This window comes from Gymnogyps californianus, chromosome 19, assembly GCF_018139145.2.
Source record: "Gymnogyps californianus isolate 813 chromosome 19, ASM1813914v2, whole genome shotgun sequence".
NCBI classification, from domain to species: Eukaryota; Metazoa; Chordata; class Aves; order Accipitriformes; family Cathartidae; genus Gymnogyps; species Gymnogyps californianus.
This window is the reverse complement of record NC_059489.1, coordinates 6,308,364-6,333,892: the sequence shown is the minus strand read 5'-3', so window position 1 is coordinate 6,333,892 and position 25,529 is coordinate 6,308,364. Positions and strand designations below refer to the sequence as shown.

Below are 25,529 nucleotides of genomic sequence, written 5' to 3'. Positions count from 1 at the left end.
CAGTGCCACCCGGTGTTGTGAAGGGGAGAAGGTCCATGCTGCAGGCAGGCAGACAGAGCTGCCCTCTTCTGAGTGTATTCCCTGGAGGCCTTCTGCCAGGACACCTCCTCCACAGTCAGACTGCCCTGGAGAACCACACGGTATAGTGTCCTGTGGTCCTGTACATCTTCCTCTGTATTGACTGAAAGTTTTGTTATAGTCTTCTTTCATTGCTAAACAGAACTAATGGAGAAAGTGATAAAAAGCTGGAGCTATTTCCTTCTGATTAAGAAATATTCTACCTATTACTATCAAGTATAGCGCATCTACAGACAGTAGGTTCTCTTTGACTCTTGCCTATTAAGTGTGAGCTTAGACTACTCACCACTGGAACACTAAAGGTACACAGGCCATAAATACAGGAAGGAAACTGATATGACTAGGCCTAACATAGTCTATCACAGCTTTTATAATGCAGTTTGGACAAGATAATGTGACTAACCTACTTACCCCATCAATCTCCTGTTTTTACTCCCTTTCCTCCTTTTTGTTCCTCCCTTTTATTCCCTTTAGAAAGGGAGTTTCTAAAAACCTCTCACTGCCCACCACCTTTGCATCTCCGGATAAGACACCATTCAGAAAGGTGTAGCGGCAGTTTTTCCTCCTGGCTTGAGACTGACCATAGTTATTAATTCAGGAAACAGTCTCACAGAAAGCTCCTAGGGAGATTTCTAGGTAATTCAATGCTAGCTAGAAACTAGGAACCAATTAGAAGACAATTTCCTGGGCATATTGGGAAGCCATTGCAGAAGTTGGATGTAGCTAAAAAAATTTAGCATATTGCTAGTTAATGCAGCCATCCTTGTTCACAGCTTCTTCTAAGAGCTAGTCACTGGCAACAGAAATTACAGCAAACAGGACTGTCCTATCAGCCAAAGTGTTTATGCCTCTGAAGTTCATTTTGCGCTGATTACAGGGTAGATGAGAGTTCAGGACTCAGCTTGGTTGGCAACTCCAGAGAAGGATCGCTACCAAAGCGTTTAAGACAAAGCCCTTAATCCTGCTTAATTACTAAGAGTTACTGGACAGACGAAAGACTGCTGGACCACAGCCAGATGAATGAACACTTTGTGTATTCTCACCTGAACTTGCTAAGAATGTGCCTGTTACATAGGCAAGACGCCCCTAGTGCATATCCTAGAATATCATTAAATTGACACTTTTGTTCAGCAGCCACTTGTAGCATTTTCTTAAATGAATAAATAAATCCCATTTCTCACACATACATTTTCACAATCAATGTCAACTTTGATTCTTCTACCACTGCTATGATTGCTATTGAAGGAGAACATTACAGATCACCACTCAAACACAGTATCTATTCGTGAAAGCAAGCAGATTCACATTTGTATTAAAATCAGGTAAATTCATAAAACAACTCACAGTATTTATATTTGCTTAAAGCTTTGCAAGATCAGAAGTTCAGAGACATAGACTGAGATTGTTAAATACACTTCTTGCTATAAAGAAGTATGGCATGGTTCTCTCAGTTACATCACTGACTTGCCAAGGGACATTTCATCTCCCAGTAAAATGTGAGTATCCACATAACAGGAGCATTGGAGGCTTTGTCAGGAAAATCCAACCCATGAAATCATTAATCTGGAAAACTCAGCTTTAATTCAGACATAGTACCCATAAAACTCTTTTAATACGACTACTTGTTGACTAAACCTGGAGACCAAGTTGTATCACATGGAATTGTACTTCCTTGTGAAGGTACAATATTATGTAGGACCATAACCAGATCTTAATATGCTAAATTCCACTTTTTTCATATTTAAGTTCAGGGATAAATCAAACCTTTGAGGTGTGAGTCACTCTCTAACCAGCCTCTTAACATTTTTGAGGAAGATTCAAAATTACAGACTCATTCTGATAGTCTCATTAAGTACAGCACTACTACTAATGTGAGTGTCTCAAACTCAATGCTGTAATTTGGTTACAATTCATATGAAGATGAGCAAATGTTGGCATATTTATATTAGAACTGAGGCCATCAAATGTCTCCACTCAACAGTGTTCCTTTCTTCTTCCAAATTAAAAGCAGTCAACTCATCTGTTCCTTGCTATTTTAAAATAATGAATTGTATCAACAATTCATTGAAAGTGAGACAATGGTTTTACATTTTAATTATATTTAGCTCCCATGCAAAAATACAAAAAAATCTAGTTTCCTTTCCAGTTACGTGATTTGTAAACAGATTTTGCAGAATTGCCAAAGGAAGTAAGAAACCAAGAAAATATTCGGTACAAAATATATTTCCTTCAAGCTAACTTTAACTGACAACCAAAGCTGAAATATTATACATACTAACCTAAGTTCAAATCAATAAGTGAATGATTTCCAGAATCTATGCTCTATCACCCTGAAGAAATGAAGTGTTCCAATATATTGCTTTCTAAAAGAAAAACTGCTATTATTGTTCCAATAAATAATTATATATGGCTGGTTAATTCTTCAGAGTCGGCACCAGACTGAATGATTTTGAAGAGTGTGTGCAGACTGTTTAAAACACTGCTGTAGCTCAGACAGCACCACTGTTTTCACTGACAAGCAAAATGCACCAGATGGTGAGTGATGCTGCAGCCTTCTGAAGACCCAAAATAAGACTAGAAGAAATTTTATAGTTAGTACAAAAGCAAGCAATGCAGGAGTAGCAATCAGCAGGTTTACGTTTTGTGTTATTCAGGCAGCCAAACTAAATGATCACCAGTCTCAATGTATGAAATAGACGCCTCTGTGATTGGAGGATGGCATAACACAAGCTTTCCAGAAAGTTTAAGATGTGTTTGGGTTTGAAGTTTCGTATCTCTCAGTTTCAAGCCATGGACAAACAGTGCATGATTCTTACAGAGACCTGCCCGTCAAAGGTTATTTTTGGACACGTACACAAAGAAATTTGTAGTTTAAAAGAAATCTTAAAGCTGTAATAAAAAGAGATCTTAAAGCCCACACAGGAGAAACTAGGGACACTTGAACTGCCTGTGTGGGCCATAACAAAAGCACATGGTGATAGCAGGAAGTTTAAAATCAGGTTTTGGTACTCATGACCAAGATTGTCAATTGTTTCAAGCTTCTTTTTCCTTGTAAATCATTACCAAATTCATGCATTTCCTCCTTGGAAGGAGTTTCTCAGTGCTTCACAAACACTGCCCCTGTGTTCCTCTTGAGTCGGTGTAGCTTTGCCAGCTGGTCTATGTTAGGGCATAATCCCATCAACATGATCCTTGCAAAAGGCAGGAGCAGCATTATCAATCTCTAGCAGTCTTTTCTCTTTTATAGTAAAATGAGTTGTGAAAGGAACTACAAACAGGGGATTTCTCATCTCAGAATCTCAGGGAAATGGGTAGCCTTTGATTTGGTGATCTGTAGCCAATAATGAATCATAGTGGATGTAGATCTTTATCTGGAATTAAAGTTGTTTTACAACCTTTATTATAAGGAAGGAGAAGAAGATCATCTGCTCCTTCAGCAAAGTTCACTCATCATTTGGTAGAGATGGACTTCCTCCTCTTAGCTAAGGTTAGCACTATCACCTTGTAAAGTAACTTTAGACTTTGTATAATTCAGTGAAGGTCATGAAGGCAGTGTCTTCCCTGCGCAGGAAACACTTATGCCCTTGTATTAACATGAGTCCAAAGTTTCAGCAGCAGGATGGAGTTTTGGCAAGTGAATTCCGTGATCACAAATTAGATTGAACCACCTTTATATTGTATGCTTACCAAAGCCCACTTCTATGATGCTATGAAAAAAACAGGAGCAGTATGAAGAGAATCACTACAATCAGACACACGAGAGTATCAAAGGTTATGCGCATCTATTTGAAGTAAAAGAAATGGTACAGAATAGTTTGAAATATTATTGCTTCTGCCACCCTGAAAATGCTTGTACTACTTCAGTGACGCAACATACTCATAGTTACAGCAAAACAGTCAAACAAAAGATATGAAAAAGGTTATTTAAACATATTTTAACCCATCATGAACTACTTTGATATTCCCTACCAGAAAAAGTCTATGTAGTGAAAGTATGTAGTAATATAGATTATTTGATTATTATGCAAATCACCATGCATAAAGAAAAGTATTCATTCTTCATCCTTGAACATTCCCTGAAGTTTAATTTGGAACCTAATTTGCATTCAATTAACATTTTAAAGCACTACTTACTTTCTATTTTGTTTGCCTACATGATTTAAATCATAAGAGCAATTCTTTGCTTTTAGAAAAGGTGAGAGATGGGAGAGTGTTTTATGCGTCAGTAGTATATATACAGATCCAGCCATTGATGCACCTTCCTTCCTGCACTTGAAAACTCTGCCCCCTCACTTGCAAGGCTTGGCACTAAGACAGACCTGAGCCACAGTTACTGTAGCGAGAGAACCTGTCAGTCGCCATTGCTCTCTTCTCTGTTGAACAGTGCAAGAAGGGAAGTTGGGAAAGACAGTGTGATGGGTCTTGTACCTCATCTCTGCCTATATCCTCTCCTACCTGTGAGATAAACATCAGTGATTGTAAACCACTGGTTTACAGAGGAAAAAAAAACTGTGTCCAGATGAACATATTACATTAGAAGGGGATTTAAAATAATTTTTCTAAAATCTGTCCCAGAATATAGGAAGTCTGGGATTTGGGGAATGTAGTGAAGTATGGTTTGATTTTATAAACTGCTCAAAGACAAATCTGCACAGGATCCAGAGCATTTGTTAGGACTTGACTTAAATGCATCCAAAACAGAGTATTAAGAAGAAAAACTTATGAATGGCATGTTCTAACCTAGGCATATTGTGATACACTCCTAAACGCATTCTTACACAACTATACATGAAAGAAGAAGTGATAGTTCAAAGAAAGACAGTAACTTTGCTTTGAAGTAGGCGAAAAGTACTCACACAGCCAAAGCTGTGACAGACAAACTCTAACAACTCATCCTGGAGTGTTTTACAATGCTATTACCCCCAATTAGTCATCTCTATGCTTGTGGTTGCTCCCCCAAGCAGCTAAAGAGCTATATTCATGTCAATCATATTAGCTTAGATGCCAGTTTTGAACTGCAGTGACAGAGCCTTGGACAAATATTCCTTTCTAATATCTTTGGGGGTGGTAACTTCCAGCCCTGGGAAAGGACAAACAGCTGTGGAAAGGAAACACCTTAGCAGATGGCTATAGCTGTTTGCTTCAGTGCACATCAGTCAGCAACTTCAGCTATAGCTCCTCAGACTGCCTTGCAGCTATCACCTCTCAGGTGCTAATTAGCATCTCATGCGAGATCTGATATGTGACTGCTAACGTTATGGATAAACTTAATATGCACTAACATATCCTTTGTGATGTGTTAGTCTGAGATCATAACCATAAAATGCATCCTTGAAATGCTTTAAATATGGTTTTGAAAGACTCCAAAATCTAGGTGCTGCTGAAAAAAATTAGTTGTTTGTTCTGTAAAAATTCATGGGATTTCTGTCTTCTGCTGAGGCTTACAGGTTGCAGAGTTGAATTTGAAAGAAACATGACAGTCTGCAAGAAAGGTGCCCCCAAATTACCCTTGCTTTCTTCATGGCTGCTTCAGTGAGCTGTTCATAACTGTCCTTCTGGACCAACTCTTGAGGATGTGTGCTAGGTTAGTCAGATATTCAACATGTACGGGTAATTCAGGGTTCTCTTAGAAAGGAGGTGTCTCTCCACACTAGTCTAAATGGTCTTTCTTCTTGAAAGTTTGAGTCATGACTGTTTCCTCCTTAATCTTCTAAGGATGTTCCCAAGCCCAAATTTCTCATGGTATTAAGACTAGAATACCACAAGCATTACCTGATCACATATGTTTCTTTACATGCTGACAAACTATTTTTCTCAATAACTATAAGCTGAAATAATTAGAAGGTCTGTTAAGCAAATATTTTTTTTCATTCACCTTCTACTGGGCATCTACCTGGGTCGTGCAAATCAGGAAGGCTGAAATTTCTTGAAAGCAGGTGATTATGTTCTCCACGTTTCTTCCTCCGCTATCAACATTAGGAACTAAACATGCATAACAATACACTGCAGCATCTTTGACAGTCCAAACCAATCTCAAGCAAATCTGAAAAGCTACTTTATGCTACATCAATATGTAATTAAGCTCCAGGCTTGTAGATTTTGATTTTCATACGTGCTTTTCACAAGAATTTCAGTGCCAGGAACTTGTGGGTTGAAATATTTCATCTCGTTTGCACTAATATTCCTATCAAGATAATCAGCACTTTGGATATTTTGAATGACTGGCAGGCTGCAACTGTTGTCACAACAGTGAAAATATCTGATGATAGTTGAAATCTACAGATTCTTAGGAATAGCTCACACAAAGGCCAAGTAATATTTTCTAGTACTTTGAGGAAATAAAGATCATGTAGCAATTTTCGTGGTGCATTTATGATAGAACTTGAAGCACTATTTTAGCTTATAATATATAGCTAATATACATAAATTAATGCATATTCATCTCAATTGCACTGAAAACATACTGAATAAAATAATCACTGAATGTTTCTGTGTATACTGAATGAGGAATGTACTGTCAAATCAGCTCCACGACTGAACAGAAAATAGGAGGTTGCTACAGTTTCCTGACTCCTCTTCTAAGTGGAAACATCTAGTCAAATGGAACAGTAAAGATCCAACAAAGTAATTCTGTTTGAAAGAACGAATACAATAATTTACAGAAAGGGAGCACAAAAAGAGCAGGTGTCAAATGCAGGTCAAAAACAAAACAAAAAATTGTCAGTCTAAGAACTACTAGTGTCTCAGGCAGCTTGAATCCTGAAATGTGTTAGAGAGATCCAGATCTAAAAAGAACAAGCTAAAGCCTACTCAGACCACATGATACTTAAGGAGTATATAGCATTAGGACAACCAATACATGTGTTTTGGAGCAGTTCTACCAATACTGACCAATGCCAGGCTATTGCTAGCCTGAATTTCACTTTTGCCTATCAAATTCAGCTGGTGTTGCTTACTTAGATCCTTTTAGCTGCCTACCGATTATTTACCATTTACTAAATCTTACTGAAGCCAAGTTAGGATTTCTTCTTTTTTCACTCACTCTTTCTTGTTTCCAAAACAAAAATCAGTGAAACTTGCATGTTAAGTTCATGTTTCAATTAGATTCCTTTCCTAATATACTCTTAAATTTGTAGAAATGGAATTATCTAGAAGTGCTGCATCAGATAAGTAAATTTATCCAGTTAACAATACTGCTTTTCAGTTCTCCCTTTCTCTTTTCTATACACAGAACACACACATTCACAAAGTAGCATCATGTTAGTTTTACTGAGAGAAACCAGAAATGTCATCAAAGTGATTTCTTTCCCAGAAAACAGCCATGGTCTTTGGACGATGTATTGACAAAAACCTTTCTACACTGCACTACAATGTGATGTTGAGTACTTGTGTACTTCAAATCTTTGCAATGGATAAAAAAACCAAAACCAAAAAATCTCCCCCAAACCCAACTACATTAATACCAATGAAAAAATATTTAATAAAAACTAAGATTTTTAAATTACACTTACCTGGAACAAAGCTCCCTTGGACCACCTCCTTATAAGCCCACCAGCCTTCATGGATTTTTGGTGAATTTTGTTGAGCTAGAAAGAAATAATGAAAGAAATTAAGGCAAGGCATAGGAAATACTTAATTACATAAACTTTGGAAACTCTAAACAGTGTATCATCTTCTACAGAAGAGCCATTCCTCAAGTTCCCAAGTGATGTTTATTCAGTTATGCTATGCATCTGTATCTTAGAGGACCTTGTCCCTTTTTCTTGTACAGTAAAACATACTCAGCTTCTGAAGAACTAATCACTAAACTTAAAAATTCAGGTAGAAAATTAGGATCTATATTGATGGTTTCTGTGCCACCCATAAATTCAGTATGGGATAAAAATGCAGAGAAGAAGAGTGCGCTCATATACAGTAGTCAATATCTGAGTCCAAGTTGGTGGACTGAAAAGCAGTTTCTCCCCTTCCTTTCCCAAGTTCTCCAATAATGTCTCACTTTGAATGGGAAGAAGTGACAGAGTGAACCACAGGCAATAGCTGTGTCTGTAACTGCTTCTCCTCTCATCCCATGTGCTCTGAGTTCCAAACCAGAACAGAAATGCATAGCCCATAGCTTCACAAATATTGGCTTATGTTATAATGCTGAGGCAGGAAAGTAAGTATTTTCTGCTGTCTTCTGTCTGCAATGTAGCACCTGCTACTTCTCCCCCACCACAGTCATCCTTGTAGCTAAGCAAGATACTTGCTTCTGTTATGCATATGTGACATGCAATTCTATTATAGTTGCATTTGATAGCACAGTGCAGTTATACAATGAAAGGTTTCTTTGACCAATATTCTGAAGGCTGTAACAATAAAAGTCTAAGCTTTGGATAAGGTTTGCCCCTGATGAGACTGTTGCTTAAATGACTTCTCTAAATTCCTGAAAAGCCAAGAGCAGAAAGGTCTTGATCAGTCAGTTTGCTACTCATAAGGTCATTACTTCTCTTTGTCTTGAAGGAAATCAGAACTGGAGCAAATTTTGTGGTCAAAATGTAAAATCTCTGTTAATTGGAAATACTTTCAAAGGGCATACAGACACACAGCAAGACAAATGTGCAGTTGATTTCCCTAAGATAGCAGATCAGAGCTGATATGCAAATATGTTCTGCCTTCACTTGTATTTTGCTTGATATTTTCATATTTAGAGCAACTCTCTTTCACTGAGCTACAGAAAGCTCAGCTACCTTGTGTATCATTAACTTAAATTCTGGGTTGGTTTTATTTTATAAGATACTTTCAGTCTCTTGCACTAGGTCCAAGAATTTTTTAACATAAATACATAGCTACAGAAGATGCTGGATTTAGCAGCTTTCTGCTGCAGTTTCATTTCTAGATCACATATTAGATACAAAAGACACAATTACCCCGGGAAGAGTTCCAGCAATATAATAAAAATTGTTGTTGTCATTAAAAATTACAAAGAGGATGTGACATTCAGACTAAAAAGGATACAAGATGAGGACCATTACATACTGTTCTATCAGTTACAAAACAATATTTATGATTTAACTGACTGTAAATTGCAGAAACAAAAGTAAAGCTGAAGTTAATTAAACATACTGACAGAAGGACCAACACTCTGCTTTACCAGAAATCCAGACACACTAGTGGAATGGGGTCTGTGTGGATGCCGAATTCTCCTTGAAGTACTGATGCTCGTTCCATTAATTGAATGGTGACATGTTAAACTGAAAGGACTATTCTACTGTGCACTCTTTACAGTTTGCAGATTACATTATCTTAATTATTTTAGCTTCTATATCATTGCCTAGAGAACTCAAACTGTGTATGGCTTTGTTGTGCTGCACTGCACTATACAAACATTGGCAAATCCCACCCCACAATCAAAATATCTGAGCAGCGAAATATTCATATCCAGTCTGAACTGCAATTTTTTGGATCTCAACACTGGTTTATGCACGTTGCTTTTATGCCTCTATGCTCTGCAACAGAACTCTTTAAAGATTTCAGGATGCTTCAGCAATAGGAGAGGATACTAATGAGTCCCAGCAAAGCACAGCAATTGTTCTTCTGCTTAAAATTTCCCAGAAAATTACATTGCATTAAAGTGCATCTTGTAGTAATATACACAGCTAAAGCTGGTTCAGCCAACCAGAGGCAGCTGCATTTTAAAAGTGGGTGAAAAAAGTATGTATGTAGATAGAGGCAAGTTAAGATGACTTCAGGGAGGATGGGTATTTTCAAATGCAACTGCTTACTGTCAGCATTTGTAGAAACATATACAATCGAAAAATGTATTGCTTTTGCCTACTCTGTGGCCAATCTAAATGATACATGCCAGGTCCAGAAGAAAAATATAATCCATTATTCAGAGTTTAAATTAAATCAAAATCAAAAGATGCTGGCTCTGCAGCTCTGCTTCGCTGTGTTGCCCCAACACTTAGTAAAGTTAATTCCAAAAGGAATATCAGGAAAACTAAGACTTCTGCTGTATTTTTTCAAATCTGCTGCATTAGTATGGAAAAGACTGCATGAGATGAGCAAGAAAATTAGATTATCAAAGTCTTCTACTAAATAATTGGATGCCTGTGCAATTGCTTCGGCTGTCAGAGAAGAGCATGACCTGGCATGACTCTGCACATTCCACAGATATCAGATCCTTATCTCTTCAATACACATGAAAATGAAACACATAAAAAGGAGTAAAATAAGCAAAATGAGATGTTGTACCATAGCCATATAAAATATCTAAGGTAGGGCAAGAGCAATGCTGGGAGTACTGCTGACTGACAGAAAACTGAGGCCACTGAGGAAATCAAGAGGAAAGGCAGGTGCTTGTTGTGAGAGAGCAGCTAGGGAGACAATCCCCAGTGCCATGCTCTTTCTTGAACCCTGAAACCTCAATGTTTTATACCAGTTCAGGCAAAACATCCTGCAAAATAGTGCAGAGAGTGACTGAACACAGATTTCCACTCTGCTGTGCATATGAAATCTAGCTTGGTGCCAAAGATTTACTCTGATGGATCCTACAGGGACTTTGCTTAGAAAGGAAAAAGATTTATAAAGCTCTCATTTCTCCAAATGCAGACGGAGGGGGTCTGGTAAGGCCAGGGAGGAAAGTTTGTCTTCCAAAAACTTCTCCTAAACCATTACTCCAATCTATGCTATGCAAGTGGGCAAGAGGTCTTATTAAAGGAGAAAAAAGCTGTTCTCTATTTTTCAAACATAATCAGACCCATAACTGGATTAGTAATGGAACAAGGGAATATAAAATTAGAATGAACAGACATATGGACAATCCTTGCTGGGAATCCTATCTGGGACACTTACACCTGATGCACATACAACACAGGGTCTCTACAATTGGTGTATCAATGCCCATCTGACAGAATGGCACTGTGCCTGGGTAAACAGGTTCAACCTTATGGCTCAGGAATTGTTGCCAAGGAAAACGATTCTTCATATGTGCCACCTCATGACACTGAAAATAGCAAAATTCTCTCAGCATCCTTCTTATTTCAGTTTCAGTAAAACTATTGTACCTCTCATTGCAATTCTCCCACTTGAGGACCATAAAAAGAAATATGCGTGCTTGCTGTGTGGATTCTGATACTCCTATGTTCCTACCAGAACACTGCAGCTTCTCCATGGCAGCTCCTTTTTTTGGCATGACCTGTCACATGAGATACTGAGGAGACAAAAGGTGTAGAAAGCAATTCGGTATTCCTAAAGAGGGTTAAATATCTAAAAAAAAAAATTTCATTTGTGATACCTCAGAGACTCCTGCTTTTATGACTAAAACCTAGAGTATGCCTTTTGCTTCCAAGAAACACTGTTGCTTCTGCAAGGCATCAGAATAAACAGGCCCATCTGAACAGACACTTTGCTGTTAGGAGCAGATTACCTGCACAAGTAGCTCTGCAACAGCAATTTTTAGCATCAGCACTGTAATCTGCCATTAGTAGGGACAGTCCAAAACGGCACGTTTGTCCAAAGTGCTAGAGGATACTGAATGACCTCCATTTGCTACAGTGTTCTCTCCCTCGGTACTGAAATCACTAGTATCTGAGATTAGTAGCTCTGCTGATATAACATCATTATGTCAGATCTCTTTCAATGCAGCTGCTGTAGAGGAGACAGGATATTTATTTGGAGCTGATATGACACGTGTTGCTTTCATTTTGTCGGATTATTGTAGGTATGTCTCATTGTGGAGCATAAAATTACAGGCTAAGTTCTGCAAGATGTTGTGCATTTTTGTTTCCTAGAGACTACCACATATAGGGAAACAGCATTGTACAGGATCATAAAAATGTACAGTAAATGCAAACAGCAAAAGATGCCGAAGCCCCGTAAAGTCAGCTGTTAACTATATCTAGCTTAGAGGTTAAAATGAGTAGGCTCATGTTTCAAAGAGAAGCTGTTGCTCAGTCAGTAAAACTATTTTAAAATCATCAGATAACATTGTATCAGATACCAGGTACCACCATGCAGATGTTGAAATATCTGCATACAATTTGCAGCACAAAGAGGTCTTCATCTTGTTGGAATGCTAGTGCTGACATAATGTAAAATGCTGTAATTAATACAAAATGCCCCTCAATAAATATGCTTATTTGCAAGATATAAACAAGTAATTCTACAATTACTTACTTTCTATACTTAAAAGATAGAAAGGCTTGTTTCTGATGCCATTCACATCTGAGCATAAGCCAAGAGTAGAATCCTGCCAGATCAGAATTCTCCATTCACTTTACTGCCATTTCACACGGATGAAAAATGCTAGAGTGTGGAGAATCAGGCTCACAGCAGTTAGGAAAAAAATATTTTTTCATCTGAATTTTATTCATCTGAGCTCTTCTGATTGCTATATTAATCACGCTACATGCTTATCCCTACTTAACTTACATCCTAAAAGTCTTGCTTGTGATAACCTGACTAGTATTGCCCTGGCATGAAATACATGATAATGTTTTTATCACTGTTACCCCTTCTGCATAGTTATGAGGTTAAAAAGAAAACCAGCTGCAACTATGAGCCATTAGTTTCATAATAAATCTAGTGCAAGGCATTAATTCATTGCTAATACTTTGATATGAAACTCACAGAAAAATGGCATAGTGTCTACTACAAGAAAAATAAATCCTGAAATCTGCTATTACAATGGTGAACACTGAAAATGAAAGATATATTTATAAGGTATTAGATGCTGGTGTGATCTTCACTTACATCCACCCTTTGTGTCCCACAGACTACTGGCTCTATAGGCCTTATCCTGGTTCTCTCCTAGCTAGCATAAGCTATTGTTAGTTATGTAATGCTATTTGATTTTCCATTCAGAGTTCCATAGTTCACTCTGAGTAGCTTCATCACTCTCAAGATATCTTCTTTAGTCATTGACAGATAATCCAAGATGGCCGTGCCTTATGGCAGAAATTAAAATTAGAGGAATTTTCCTGTGGTGCTTCAGAAGATGATGTGTTCTAATAGAAAATTAGCCCTACAGAGAATAGTGCAGGATGGGTTTGGTTTTTTTTTTTTTAAAAAGCTGTAAGAAAAAGTTTAATCTTTTTGCTCAACTCCATTTCCAGAATCTTAGGTAATGTACATACTTTGTAATTATTTTAAATAGTTCTAATTACTACATTTTATATGGCTGTTTTGCACACTGTTAAACCCAAGGATGGGTTGCGTAAACTTGGGAGGGAACACAGACTTACTGAGTCTAAAAAATCAGTTTCAACATCTTCAGTCATACAAGTACCAGCTTTTGGCTCACACCAACAAATGCCTCTTAAAGCAAATAGAATACACATGTATAAAGTGGACCTGAAGCAGGGGAACTAAGCAGATACAATTAGCTGAAGATTCAGGCCTCTATAATTAATGTTCACTTTGTTTAAAACAAGTCTGTGCATAATTGTAGCTATTATTTAAGATGTTTTTATGCAGCCTTTTTATATTAAAAGAACCTAACAACGCATACTTCAGGCACTATATAAAGCATCATGTATAAGTGAATAGTTACAGGACAAGAAAGGTTAGCCTGCTTATGAATACTACAGCCTACATTGTATGCATCACCATATGATGAGAGAGGAAAAAGAAAACAAAGGATTATAAAGGGATCAATAAATAAAATGCTTTCATCAGCTATGCCAGATTTCTTTTTTTTTTTTTTTTTTGGATAACATTTTGCTCACAAAACATGCAAATGCTCTTTCATTAAGTTAATACTTTCCAGTTCCATAAATCCTTCTTCCACGATCCTCATGTGTAAAAGCTCTCACTGCTGCTGTGAATTCCAAACAGTATTCAACAGAAGCAAAATGGACGTGACCTGTTTTTATCACATCTGAGGGCAAAAGTAAGGCACTATCATGGGAACTCTGCTATGGCACAGAGACTTGACTACTCTGTGTATTTTCTATTTATTGTAATTTTGTCTTCTGATAAGATTCCAATTAAAAACCTAGGCCAAAGGGTGAGATTTCATACAAGCAGACTCATATGTATGCAGGTAGTAGTGACAAACAATGTGGCATAACATTACAACATAGCTGCTGCATCTACTGTCCCTATACAGTTGGCTTTTGATGAGAGCCACCGAGTGTCCAGAGTCACTAAATGCTGCTTGAAGAACCATAAACTAAGATGTTTACAAGTACTTAAGCCCATATTAGGACGCACATTCTGCTTACAGCACTCTGTTACCAGAACTCTGCAAGACTTTGGTAGTATCTAGCAATGGCTCAGTTTGCAGGAAGTGTGTATAAGGTTCAGCTCTGTTCAGCGGAGAGAAGGATCTTGTGCAGATATTATTCTCATCCCTTCCAGACAAATATATTTGTGAGCCTTTTCACTAAAGAATTTCAAATCTTGAAAGGTGAGGAAAGGGGAAAAGGCAAGAGATAGCCAGTCTAAAGGCCACTGCACAGAACTGGCAGGCAGGACTCCAGAACATCATTTCTTCCTCTGCTATTAATCTTGCAGGTGACTGTGCACTTTCATTTACCTACCTGTAAAAACAGGCTTGTAATACCAGTTATCATCCCATTGTTCAAGAAAGGGTAGAAATATAATTAGTTAACAACTTCCTTGCTTTCTGACCTCTGAATACTGTCAAAACAATAAGCTTATGTGTAAGCAGGAATCATTCCCAATAATGTTTATGAAGAACATGAGATGAACATGCTAGGTAAATGCATGCTATATCATGCTGTTAAAGGAAGCTGTATAAATATATGTTTTTGGGTGGTGGGTCCCAACTTGTAATAAGCACTTTTCCATAAAGCATATATGCCCAATCATGCAACTGTTATTTAAGTTCTAATATAAATGAACAAAAACCACAGGTTATATCTAAAGGTTTTAGTCAGAAAAAGTTAAAAACCATTTTGACTCCCTCTTCCCTGAGCACCTAAGTACACCAATGTAAATGATGGATTGCACTGCAGGGTAAATTACTTTATGTCACTGCACCCAATTTAACACGAAACTCTGCATACTGTTCCTAACTCAATTTGTAGAACATCAAACGACCCTGTAAAGCTACTGTCCTTTTAATGTGACTAACATACGTGTACAAGAGTTAGACCACATAATGTGAAAGATAATATGTTCGCCCCCTCCAAGTATTTTTTGGCCAACATGGCTGGAATACTAAGGCAGTGTTACACAATGTTATTTGCTTCAATTTTTAAAATAATACTTTTTTTGTAACATCTTCTTCAGCAAAATTTCATTTCTGAAACGACTGAGAGACAGGGAACTTCTATATAGCTCTCTATGCTGTCTGGGAAAGCTGACCAGCTTTGTTTGATATGAAAAAATGCTGAAGGTTCTACCTACAAATTACTATCAACTAGGTATGCAAGCCTCTGCTTCCTCAGACCCCACACATATCTATGGGATTCACATTACTTTTGAATGAGGTACAGTTCTTTTCCTTCTCTGGCACAAGAGTCAAAATTGCATCAAAGCTGAACTACTGCAAGAAATCAAAGCAATTAAATTAATGCAGGAGAAAAATACATAACTGTATTGCAGCAATTAGAACATAATACTGGTTGCAAGCAGTGTGGGAAATTCAAAGGGTAATGCCAGAGACTCAGCACCTTTCATCTCAGTCATCGATGGCATGCTTAGGGTTTCATGGGTCCTAAACCACATTAATACAATTTGGCTGTCTCAATGTTTTCCAGAGTCTCTGATAGGAGTGTCAGCATACACAATAGCCTACTCTGCTTTGTGTTAGATGGGGTAGTACTTCTCCAATGAGTTGTTTAATCATGTCTAGATATAAAGTCTGAAAAGCTCTATAAAACAATGCAGTAAGAAGCAGCAAGATATCTTGTGATATTAACTTCAGAATAGCTCTTACTTTACATCACACTGCATGCCCTCCACTCCCATTAATTTCAATGTGGTTTGGGGACACTCAGCAACTTCAAAGAAATGGCCTCAATATCCTTGAGCCTTTAAAGTTCAATACATTATTAATGCTAAATTAATAGGGCTTCCTTTAAAAGGAAACCACTAAGTTCCTTCCTCAGAAGCACATATGATACTGACATCTCATCGGGTTTCTGACCCTAGTTGCTCTCTGTACTCTCTAAACAGAAAGTTACCAATCAGTAATGGTACAAACAGTCGGGGACTGTCCTGTTAGCTGCCACAGGCAGATCTTTTTTTTTCCTTTTCCCAAATCTTTGGCTCCAGGAAAGAGAATTTATTTCTTCAGCAGTCTTCCCATGAGGGAGCTGTGCCCAGAATGTAAGTATTCATCACTGCTTAGGCAAACTCAAGGGGAAAAAATAAAGGTCTTCCAATTAACCTCAAGACTAATGGCACGGCATCAATATTAGGTGCTTGATCCTACAAAATACACAGCAGCCTCAAATCCCACGGAATTCTACAGCACACGAAAACTTGCGGTCCAGAACGTGATATGCAAACATTCTAAAGAGCTACATCATATGCAGAGAATTCATAATGCATAAGCAATACTATTATGAGCATTTTCTACAATCTTAACAAAGGGACATACCTGAAAAAGAGGGAAGAAGGCTGCCTTCAATCTCCCTTGAAAACTCAGCAGAACTATGAATGACAATCTGTAGGTCTTGTACATACTTTACTCTAACTTCAGTCAACACAAAATAATGCATGTTCCTGAGACAGGAAAAGTCATTTTCTCCTGGCTAACATAGCTACATATAAACAAAAACAATTGCAACAAACAACACAAAGTCATTCAAGGGCTAATGGCAAAGGGGAGGCAAAATTACTTTGATTATACTGAATTGGAAGAGACCTAGATTTCTAGTCGTCCTGGGGCTGACAGTCAGGGCACTAATCCAGATCATCTCACAGCTCACTGGACTACCTAAATCCTCAGCACTTAAACCTTATGTCCTGACGCTTTCTGAGATCACAAAGTCAAAAAATCTTTTTCTGGCCATATAATAACAGCTTTGCTAGCATCAAGAAGAAATCTAATGTCAGAGGATAAGCCAAGATATGGATCCATTTCAGGCAGTGGCATCCTGACAGAAAATTGAACCCATCATAATGTGGCTTTATTGCAATTGCTCTTCACCATCGCCACTGCAGTTTATCAGTTTCTTAGCATGGTTACTAGACATTTAACAGAATGGGGGGGGGGGGGGGGCGGAAACCAGCTTTGTAGCTAATTTTTCTGAATTGATAAGTGACAGCCTTTCTTCCAGTACGTAGCAGTACTTTCAGTGGTGTTAACAAGATTGTGATGTGTTTTTCAACATAAAGTATTGTTTCAGACTAAAGCAGATCTTGACTTGCTCAAAATAATGTTTCTACATCATGCAGATTTTCAAAAGAGCCCAGTTTATGCATATTCCCTTTACTATACATGGCAAGTATAGAAGAATCTTAAATAGCAATGAACTCATTAAATTCCCTTTAAACTGCCAAAAAGCGTTAGGATCATCAGGTTTGTTTCTGTGTGCTACCAAACAATGAGATGCCATGGGCTATCAAAAATTCCAAGGTCCATGCTAACAATACACGGTTTTTATTACGTTCCACTCACATTCCTGGAAAAACTGTGGAAAATAAGTGTATATTACTGGAGGCAAGGAAAAGGACTAAAGAAGGATATTTGCTTCTGAGATAGTTGAGGCAAGTTAGAGCAACTTCCAACAAGAAATGATTCTTAGAGTTCCCAAAATACAAGTAGAGACTCTGGCCCTGCATCATAAAAAGCTATCCAAGGTTGCAAAGTGCCTTTATGCTTACCCACTACGTCATTAATGAACCCCAAATCATTTAATAAAACAAACTGCACAGCTCAGAATCCCATTAGTATTACACTGCCCTCAAGACAAACATGAACATTGTGTATCACCAGCATTAACTTACTTTGCATTAATTTAATTTACAACACAAGAAGCAGCTTAGGAAAGTAGAGAAGAAAATAAAGTAGTCTTATTGACACCTCAATCCACTTATGTCCCTGTAACCCAAATGATGAAGAGTCAACCCCTATGAATAAAACAGAGTACATGTATTTCACTACTACCTGTTTACTCTAAGTAACCATCAATGTTAAGGTGAAAGGTTATCCAAACCTGGAAAAAGTGAAGAAAAGCAGCTTTTTTTCAGACTTCTAAAATCAGGGATGTGAAATAATTGCAGAAAAGTTGAACTGCAGAGGAGGAACTGAGGAGCAGCAAGAGGGAAAAATCATTCTAGTCAGATCAGCTGCCAGGATAAGACAAGACAGATGAGAAAAGAACACGTCTTATTCATCTCAGTTGCCAGCCATGTTGTATTATATCAACATTCCAATTCATTAATTACTGCTTAGATATTACAGTGATGACAGCCATAGAAATACCTGAATGTAGAGCTTTTACTGGTTTATTTTGGACTATTTCCAAGAGACATCCCTAAAAATTTTACTAATTTGGAAGCATCGTTTGTTTATCCCACTCATCAAGTGAAGATGGGGAAGAACTTTTTTTTTTTTTTTACTTTGTCATACTCCCAATCTTGACAAGAGACAAATCACTCTCCATGCCTCCCCCCACCATTTTTGCTTCCCTGCAGTTCTGTGGAATATCCCCAGAGATTACTTCTATCATCCATCAGTCCATAGTTGTGTTTATCCACTGATCCTGGAAGAAGTCATACCCTTCCCCCTCTCTGGACTGATTCCTGAGACAGCAGTGTTATCCTGGCACTCTGCTGCTATTCTGTTATTCCTATCCCAACCAACAATATTCTTGGCTAGAAATGATGCAGCTCTGTCTACCTTGGGTGACTGCAGAGAGCAGCTTATCCTTCTGAACCCTACTAAATTTCTTGGCTTCTTGGTCCTTGCAAAGGTGTCCCCTATTCATCCTTCTCAGCCACTTTTGGCCATTAGTCAAAAGCAGTGATAGGGCTATGCTTCTTTCCTCTCTCTCTTTTAGTTTTGAAGTTAAGATGGAAGATATTTCACACTGGCTGTGATGCATGTACCTGCTTCATTTTGCTGTTCTAGAATTTTAATCACTTTCTAAATTATTGATGCAGAAATCCCAGGTAGAAAAATAAACACCTTCATTTGGGTATCTGTTGTTCATAGCTTGCTCTCCCTGTCTTTTGAGAGATGAGACTTTGGACACAGATAAAAGAAAAATTAAAAAAACACCAAAGGTAAGAATTTAAAAAATGTATTTAGTTCAAGGGAACTGTATGGAGAAATATGCCACTGCAAAGATTTCATCAGGGATTTCCTAGCTTTCGTTCTTTTCATCTGTGTGGTCCTGTTTCTTCCAAGTCAAAATCCACAGAAGTTTCAGACAGTCTTTTATTCTTGCCTGTAGCAAGAGGAAAGAATTTTTTTTAGTGAGGGCAAAACCAACTCAGGACTGGAAATGGAAGTTGTAGATTTTAAATGTATATGTTTCCCTTCTTATCAGCCTGGCATATCTAAAGCAGAGATGCCTGGTAGCTTCCAGTATCCTTTGAAAACCAGACAGCATTGTACCTGTTACCCAGGTTTCTTCCATATTTTATTTATATTTGCCTCTATTCTGAAGACTTCTAAAGGTGTACTTCTAACCCTTTTTATTGTTCAATGTTCTATCTTTGGCCAAGACGTTGACTGAAAAAAATAAAAGAAATCCTAGGAGCTGTGACAGCCCTGCCTCCTGCACACTCTATGGGCAGAACTTCTGGAGACAAGCTGCAGATAGGCTCATTCCACTAGCTTAGCCATAAAGACTAGCTGCCTACCAACTATTGTGTGAACTAGTGAATATGACAGCAGTACAGAAAAACATCAATAATACTCATTGCCTACATAATTTAATTAATAAAAATGCTAAACAGTTGTCCATCTATTGATATGTATAGATATTCACCTTAAAAAACACAACCACAGTGCAATAGTACAAAGTAATATACTCCAACAGCAGTTAAGTCCAAGTACACCAGCTTTCAAAATGTCAGAAATACAGGGAAACGTCCTTGAATTCAGGCCAATTCAGAGAAGCGTTGCTTCTTTCAGTTAAGATTCTTATTGTATTCAATTTTGATCAGTGAACGCTTCAAAGAACGATTCAGGGTAACTCTGGCAAATTCATTGCTGTGCAGCTGCCTGAAGAACACACTACACACCCTGGAGACACAGACATCCCATACCTGATTATCCACAAATAAATGCCTGCTGAGTCTTCCACATATGCTGAGCACTGTAGATGGGAACAGAGAACAGTGGGATATGCAGACCTATAGATCTACTCCATAAACACAGCATCTAACAAAAATCATGTCCTCGTCTCCTGTACCTGCCTCCTTCCCTGTATGTCAGCCTTCGCCACTTAAGCCTTTGATTTATGTATGCAGAAAGGGTTGCAGGTGCAGACAAAAAAGGCACAGCCAACCAGACTGTCCCCTTCAAAGTATCCACAGTCGTGAAAGGAAAGTATCAACCACATTCTGCTGACAACTGACTTGTCATTTCCTTTACTATGATTTGCCTGAAGTCACACATGGCATATATATCCAAGCAGATATACGCTGCTCTGTCTCTCAGCAGGTCATACTAGCTACAGTACACAGTATCAGGCTAACTTGGTTCTATGGCTGCAGGATCAGATCTGGTTTGTGTCTGGGTGGCGAGGAGCACAAATAGATAAGGAATGGGTAGAAAGGCATGCAGAAGTCAGTGACAACACTGATGGGAGAAGTCAGACTCTGTAGGAAATAAGTTACTTCCAGTCCTTTGATCTTCCCACTGGAACACACTGAATTTTATGCATAACATCTCAGCTACTCTATAAACTCTGAGTCCACTTGAAATAACCTCCCGAATGTTAGGCAAACTAGTCAGGAGATTAGCAGTTTTTTTTAAATATTTGGAATACTGAAATTAATCTAAAGCAAACAAACTTTTGTTTGTGTCCAAAAAAAAATTAAGACAGTTTGACATTAGTCTCATAGACATTAAAATTGTCACAGTAGTAGCCAGGAGAAACTGACTGAATTCTGCACATTTTCGTTCTCCCCCTTGCATAAATGCCTGCCTAGCTGTTCATGAAACTCTACACCAACCACCAGGGAAACCCAGTGAGGGCTGATGAATAATGCACACAAATCAAAGTCCACCATATCTGGCTGGGTGACCATACAATTATGCAATGAACAATACTACTGACTCTGTACACTTGATTTCGAGCCCTGTTAGACAGATGCTTAGGGTCAAAATTGGATGACAGAACTGGATGCATGGAAAGGATCTTACACCAGGGTCCTTTATCCAGCTTTCAACTTCATACCAGGCCAGGTTCACTGCAACTGGCATGCTACAATGCCAGGTTTTCACTCAGCTACGCAGAAAACTAAGCTCAGTACCAGAAGATGCCAACTTTCTTTCCATTAGTCAGACTGATCCCCACCCTTCCACACATGCTTGGAGTTGATCCAGCCACATACCTAAAAGGAATCATGTGTTTTCTTAAATCCTTATGGTACTGTGTATGTGGCATCTGTTTGTTTTTTCCCCAACACAACTTTGTGCCGTAATACGCTGATAAGACTGCTCTTACTTATTTTTTTGTACTGTTTGCAGCACCAAAAAGTTGTAGAGGTCATATGCTAGAAACAGTACAAAATACAGAAGATCATCTCTATTCAAGAACTTGGGAGACCTCATTATTTAGCTGGAGAACAAACAGTTTAACCATGGCTGCACCTGCTTCAAACTATTCTGCTGACCTTCAGACCTTAAGCCAAATCCTTTCTGTATGCATCCCTATTTTGCAATGTTTGACCATGTCCTGCCTTCACCTCCTGGTTCTCAAATTCATACATGTTTATGGTCTTCTTATTGGCACATCATCATACATAAGGAGCTTGAGTCTATAACTCTTAGTAATGCAAGCAGTCTGTGTAACTCAAAGAGTTCTCTTGTACGAGTGAAGATTAGTAAGATTTAACAAGACTGACGCAGCACTCTGCAGAACACAACATTTTGATAAATGGTACTCTCATAGCAGCTTATGCTAGGTGCATTCTAAAACATTTAAACGGATAGGAATTATTCTGATGACTTCAAATATGCACTGAATATGGTTCCAGAACAAACACAAGTTTTTTTGTGACCCATCTGTATCACAGTCTTTCTTTGTGAGTAAGGATTTCTTTAACTGTGATTTCCCCAACTGCAACCCAAGGTAGATATGAAGAATGTGGCACTGGACTTGTACTATTGCTACACAGCTCAGCTGGTTAGATACGGGGCTATGCCATCAGCAGGTTCACCCAATGGTGATAATATTTACTTTACAAACACTCGCCATTTCATTACTTTCTGCCATTAGCAAGCAGCCTGAGTGTGTGGGAGATGTCAGGACAGTAAACGAAGCACCAACCTCTGATATTAAGGAAGTAAGTAAGGTCCGTTTACCCCCAAAAAACCAGAAGACTACTCAAACAAAAATAATCAATTTTGGGTTCATGCTTTCTTAAAATATGCTTTTCTTCAAAGACAATCCAATAATTCTCAGTATTTATCCTAGCAGTCATAGGGTAATATTTATTCTAACAGTCTTTGTAAGGATAACAGCATATTGGATTTGAGTTGAAAGGAGATCAACGCCCTTCCCTCTCCCCTACCCCAGAAATAGCTCATAGTAAAAGAACAAATTTTCTCCTTTGGGTGGTATTTGATTAATACAACTGCAAAATTTTTTGGTGAATTTGGCATGACACTTTGGCACGATTGGCATTTAGCAAACTATAGCTTTACCACATAAGGATGTCAACATTTTCTTTAATTCTTTTGGTAGCTGTCCTACATCAAAGAGTAAAAAAAAAATGTAAGGTTTTGTGGACCATCAAGCTACATTACTGAGTATTAAAACAAACAAAAACCCCAAAGACTACGCATTCCATTTTGGAAATTAGGTCAATAATCTAAAAGTGATCACTGATCACTTTTCATCAAACATCTTTAAAGAATTTTCAGTACACAGTTACAGACTTGTCACAGATCAGAGGCTAAGTACACATTAAAATGTTAGACATTAACCATTCTGTTGCTATTAAACACAGCAGTAATCCACAGATAACACTGCTGTAATTTGAGTAAGTGTCAAGGTGATCCAGAAGCTTAGCAGATTTTACCTGTCTCAAAAAGCACAACAATTCTGAAATCATGTCACCTCCGATCTCAAGTGCCAATCTTTCTCTTCTCCCCTGAACAACTTTTCATTCAGCCCAGGTTTAAAAAAAAAGACAAAGAAATGCTAAAGACAGACTAAGGAAAATATTAAACCCTAAACTCCAAATGCCTGCTTAAACAATAGCACCACTTTCCTTCCATCTGCATTCGGCCACGTTCTTGAATTTAGTGTGGCATCATGTGCACAAGTGCTGTAGTGAAATGGGGTTGACAGTACTAAGTGACGAGGGACATACACTGGCCTATTTCCTTAGGACAATTATCACCCTGAACAGGCATTTTGTGTTAAAGCTGCTTCTTCTTGATCTAACATCCCCTACCCTTCTCCCTGGCACTGCTTCGCAAAGAAGTCAAAGTCTTGTCTGCAAACCCAGAGGCTCCATCAATTCATGTGAGGTCAGTCAATAGAAACTAGTACAGTACTAGTCAGGTTAGCGTCACAACTGTAAACACAATTTCAACCATAAATTAGCATCAATGAGATGAGAATCCACTTAAAATGCTAACACAGACATTTGCACTGGGTTTAACTAATGTAATAAAAAACTGGCATCATTTATACTGTTTCAACTTTGAGTATCAAATAGCTGTAAGCTGCCGTGCCTCACATAAATCTGCGTTAAGAACAATACAAGATTTGGACCTGGAAGCCTCAAGACCCTCAAGGCAGCTTTTTCATTGCTTTACAGTTTGTCTGGGCAATTACCTCGGTATAATGCCGTGCAAAGCCCTACTATTCTGATTTGGCAGTAAGCTATTAGTCAACAGTCTTTGACCTACCCAAAGAGCGTTCTACACACTGAGCAGCAGCATCTCTTTATGTCTGTATAACAATTAGTGGAAAACATTTTGAGATATTTGAGTAAAAGGTACTATAGAAATAGAAAGTACTGTTTAAGTACATTACATTTCTCTAGGCTTTGAATTAAGAACCACAGTCACTCCTAATGGATTAAAACATGACATGTTTTACTTACCTCCTACACATGCTTATATCCTTTTATAAAATGCTAATATAGAAATTCTTTAATAGTCTTCCATGCATTAGAAGAGCTAGATGGTCTATGATCATCAATACACAGATTAAGAAGCACTTCAGGGGCTGGATGAAGCCAGCCACCTTGTTACATATGGCCCACAGTCACATTAGCATTATCCTATAGTAACATGACAAAAACAAGATTAATTTTAGTGTTTGCTCTTTCCCCTCAAAAAGGTATCAAAAAGACCTGTCTGGACTTTAGGAAGGAAAAGGTTTCCAAACTTCAGTCTAAGCCACAGCAGACAAGAGGACTGCTGTCATTACAAAGCTATGGTATCTCTGGGCATTGCTTCCTTCTGTACAGATAGCAAAAGCTGTCTTTTCAAGGGTCTGATCTTCTTTCTCCTCCACTGCAGTCTGGTCAAATTGCACAATGACTTCAACAGAACATGATCTGAACCCAGACCTACACCTAACAATTATGTAAGAACCTAATGGTTCTTAGGTTAGATAGGTTAGTAGAAATTCAGATGGGGCCAACACTCGGAAGTAGAAACCTGAGTAAAAGGAGGGGACTGGTTTTGCTTTATGCTTTCCTTAAGATAACTATTTGAGTATTTTTTTTCTTCAACCTAACACTTGGGACTGAGTTAGAGAGAAAGGGCTGCTGCTTAGACCCTCACTGCAGAAGAAAACCCTCAAAGGCTCGTTAATTGAAGCCAACTAGGCAGTGCCGTGAAAGGCCACTTCAGCCAGTCTTCCTAGCACTTCAAGGTAACAGTATCATGGATTTTTAGCACACGATTCAACCTCCCAAAATGTTTAATTCCTGAGCATTCCTGAAGAGGTAGTGTCCCTTTTCTACAAATGTGCAAATGAATGCCAGAGTCAGAGAAAGATATTCTCTACCTTTTATTAGCCAATTTGTAACCCCAGTGTACAATTTTTACAGTACTTAGACTTGCAGAGCATTTGATACATACATTTCTCCCATTGACCTGTTTTAGCTGTAACTGCTCAGCACTTCTGCAAATCAGGCCTCGGGGGAAACAAGAAACATACAATTAGTGACCACCCTTGAAAAGTTTGATTAAAGTGTGTTGCCAAGCAACACAAGTTCTGGCAGAGACAGCGATAAAATTCTATTCTCTAGAGAAGCCTTAAATTCCTTTGTGACTATCTTTTCCTCTTCCTGCAATCCCCTCCTTGATTCACTGTGTCCCACAACTTCTGCAATAAAATGAGAATGTG

At 38.2% G+C, this 25,529-nt stretch overlaps 1 protein-coding gene across 3 annotated transcripts in view; it reads right to left on the bottom strand.

The window, feature by feature from the left end:
* Positions 1-25,529, bottom strand: part of CA10 (carbonic anhydrase 10) — a 207,166-nt gene that overhangs the window by 160,006 nt on the left and 21,631 nt on the right. For all 3 annotated transcript variants that reach the window (XM_050908445.1, XM_050908446.1, XM_050908444.1), the window contains exon 3: positions 7,590-7,664. In XM_050908445.1, coding sequence (XP_050764402.1) covers positions 7,590-7,664 — 75 coding nt within the window. The remainder of the gene's footprint in view (positions 1-7,589; positions 7,665-25,529) is intronic.